General features: G+C 44.2%; 1 protein-coding gene across 1 annotated transcript; it reads left to right on the top strand.

Annotated features, from left to right (window-relative positions):
• The first annotated feature begins 1147 nt into the window (after positions 1 to 1147).
• Positions 1148 to 2130, top strand: LOC119254609 (olfactory receptor 2AG1-like). Its single transcript, XM_037521711.1, has one exon. The coding sequence runs from the start codon at positions 1153 to 1155 to the stop codon at positions 2101 to 2103; it is 951 nt and encodes a 316-aa protein (XP_037377608.1). The 5' UTR covers positions 1148 to 1152; the 3' UTR covers positions 2104 to 2130.
• The last annotated feature ends 465 nt before the right edge of the window (positions 2131 to 2595 follow it).

Here is a 2595-nt window from a genome sequence, read left to right as displayed (position 1 = left end):
AAAATCCTATGAACCCAGAAGAGGCCAACAGAAACCAGTGAAATACCAGAATAAGCCAAAACACACAAAATGATGTTTCACTTACAGATTCTTTAACACACATTGGTTGGAGTTATCGGTCCACTTCCCATGATGCAGGCCACTGGTTTCTGTCAATCTCAGTCCGCTGTATCTCCTGGCTTCGCTCTGGGATTGGACATCATGCTCCAGTGGCAATTTTCTAGAATAGTCGTTCTTTTTTCCTGTCCTTGAGACTTTTCAATCAAGATATCCCGTGTGGATAGTCTTCTGCAGGAGGCCAGCGAGGATCTGGGTCAGGTGCAAGAGTGAAGATAGGCTTATTAGATTGATTACAACATACAACCCAAGATCTCTTATTGCCTACACCTTTCACCAATTCTCCTTGTCCCCCCATGCAGGCCCTCATCTGTCATTATATTTCTGATCCCCTCTAGGTTCATACTTAATCAGAGTCAGTTTTTTAAAAAGCTCTATGTTTGCATTCACCCTAAAGGTTTAACTCTAAAAGCATACCACCTCAAACACACTATCTCCTAATCTTGCTCTAGAACATTGGAGAAGGTGGATCTAGTCTGGAGAAATGACTGAGGAGAACACACTGTCCCTCTTCCGATGAGGTTTGTGTCTTCACGCGAGTGCTGCAAACAAATGTGGACACAATTATATGGAAAAAGAAGTGGAAATAGTTTATTGAAAGCACATCTTCCCAGTTTTAGAATGTCCTATTAAGAACAGGTCTATGCAAATCACTAACAGTATTTATGTCACTAATCAAACATTATGTGTAAACATCACCACTAGAATAATGAAGGTCATGAGCGCCAGAATATATCTTTACTATTAAGAGAAAAATAACTTGATATTTCTAGAAAAATATACATACCCTATATGTTTCCATGTAGTAGTCTCTTAATGTTTAACTATTATTTCGATCTTGGTTCTTCATAAGGATGTTTCTTTTATCAAGATTCCATTGAAAGAGTTAGAAACTGAGATTTAGAGGTCAGTTACTAGTTTGAAAGGCATTATCCTAATGGATTCATGCTGGCCATTCTCTGAGTTACAAAACTAGGGTAAAATCTTAGCGGAAACTCACTGGCAATCCATCTGGTTCTAGGCAACTAAAGCCAGATGGAGCTCTGGAACTCCACGTGGGGAGGCGACTTCACACTGATGGGGATTCTGAGTGACAGCGAGTCTCCTGAGCTGCTCTGCGCCACCATCACTGTCCTGTACATGTTGGCCCTGACCAGCAACAGCCTGCTGCTCCTGGTCATCACGGCGGACGCCCGGCTCCACGTGCCCATGTACCTCCTGCTCGGGCAGCTCTCGCTCATGGACCTGCTCTTCACGTCTGTTGTCACCCCCAAGACCCTGGTGGACTTTCTGCGCAGTGAAAACACCATCTCCTTTGGGGGCTGTGCCACTCAGATGTTTCTGGCCCTGACGCTGGGTGGTGCCGAGGACCTGCTGCTGGCCTTCATGGCCTATGACAGGTATGTGGCCATTTGTCACCCCCTGAACTACATGGTCCTCATGAGGCCGAGTGTGTGCTGGTTCATGGTGGCCACATCCTGGGGCCTGGCATCCCTGAGTGCCCTTGTATATACTTTGTATACCATGCACTATCCATTTTGCAAAATCCGGAAGATCACTCACCTGCTGTGTGAGATCCCACCACTACTGAAGTTGGCCTGTGCAGATACCTCCAGATATGAGCTCCTGGTGTATGTGATGGGTGTGACTTTCCTCTTGCCCCCTCTTGCTGCCATCCTTGCCTCTTACACACTCATCCTCTTTACTGTGCTGCGCATGCCCTCAAACGAGGGGAGACAGAAAGCCCTTGTCACCTGCTCGTCCCACTTGACCGTGGTTGGCATGTTCTATGGGGCTGCCACGTTCATGTATGTTCTGCCCAGTTCCCTCCATAGCACCAAGCAGGACAACATCATCTCTGTTTTCTACACGATCGTTACCCCAGCCCTGAACCCCCTCATCTATAGCCTGAGAAATAAAGAGGTCTTGGGGGCCTTGAGGAGGGTTCTGGGGAAATACTCATTGTCAGCACACTCTACCATTTAGGAGGGCTTGTGACTTGACTTCAAAATTCATGTCTCATCACAGATTTCTGCCACGGGTCACAGCACTCATAATGAAAAATGAAGGACTATAACTTGACTTTTCTAAAGCTCTTTTAAATCCTGTTTTCATAAGGTAATTTGTAAGGTATGAGTCACACTCTGTTTAAAATTTACTGTCCATTTTCCTAGCCTTAAGTGGAACTAGACTTGCCTACTTTTATACACAAACTATCAGTAGTTTACATGTATTTGCAATATGTTCAATTGTCTTTTTCCAGACATCTGCTGTTATGGAAACTGCCCCACCTGGACACTGCAACAGGTGTTTTTATTGGTTTGTTTTTGATTTGGGGATATTTTATACAGCCTAAAATCCAAATGTTATTTAAATGAGTAAAATAGAAAGTTTAGCCATCTCATGAGCAAGATCTATGGTAAATAAACAGTTATGCTGGTTCCTTGGAAATAACACACACACTTGGTTTTCCATAAT

The sequence above is a fragment of the Talpa occidentalis genome, unplaced genomic scaffold, assembly GCF_014898055.3.
Source record: "Talpa occidentalis isolate TD23 unplaced genomic scaffold, MPIMG_talOcc4v2.1 talOcc4.3, whole genome shotgun sequence".
Lineage (NCBI taxonomy): Eukaryota > Metazoa > Chordata > Mammalia > Eulipotyphla > Talpidae > Talpa > Talpa occidentalis.
This window is presented reverse-complemented; position numbering and strand designations above follow the sequence as displayed.

Bases quoted from the DNA above. Each gene is read 5' to 3' on its own strand.
- LOC119254609 (XM_037521711.1), top strand. From the start codon at position 1,153: ATGGAGCTCTGGAACTCCACGTGGGGAGGCGACTTCACACTGATGGGG.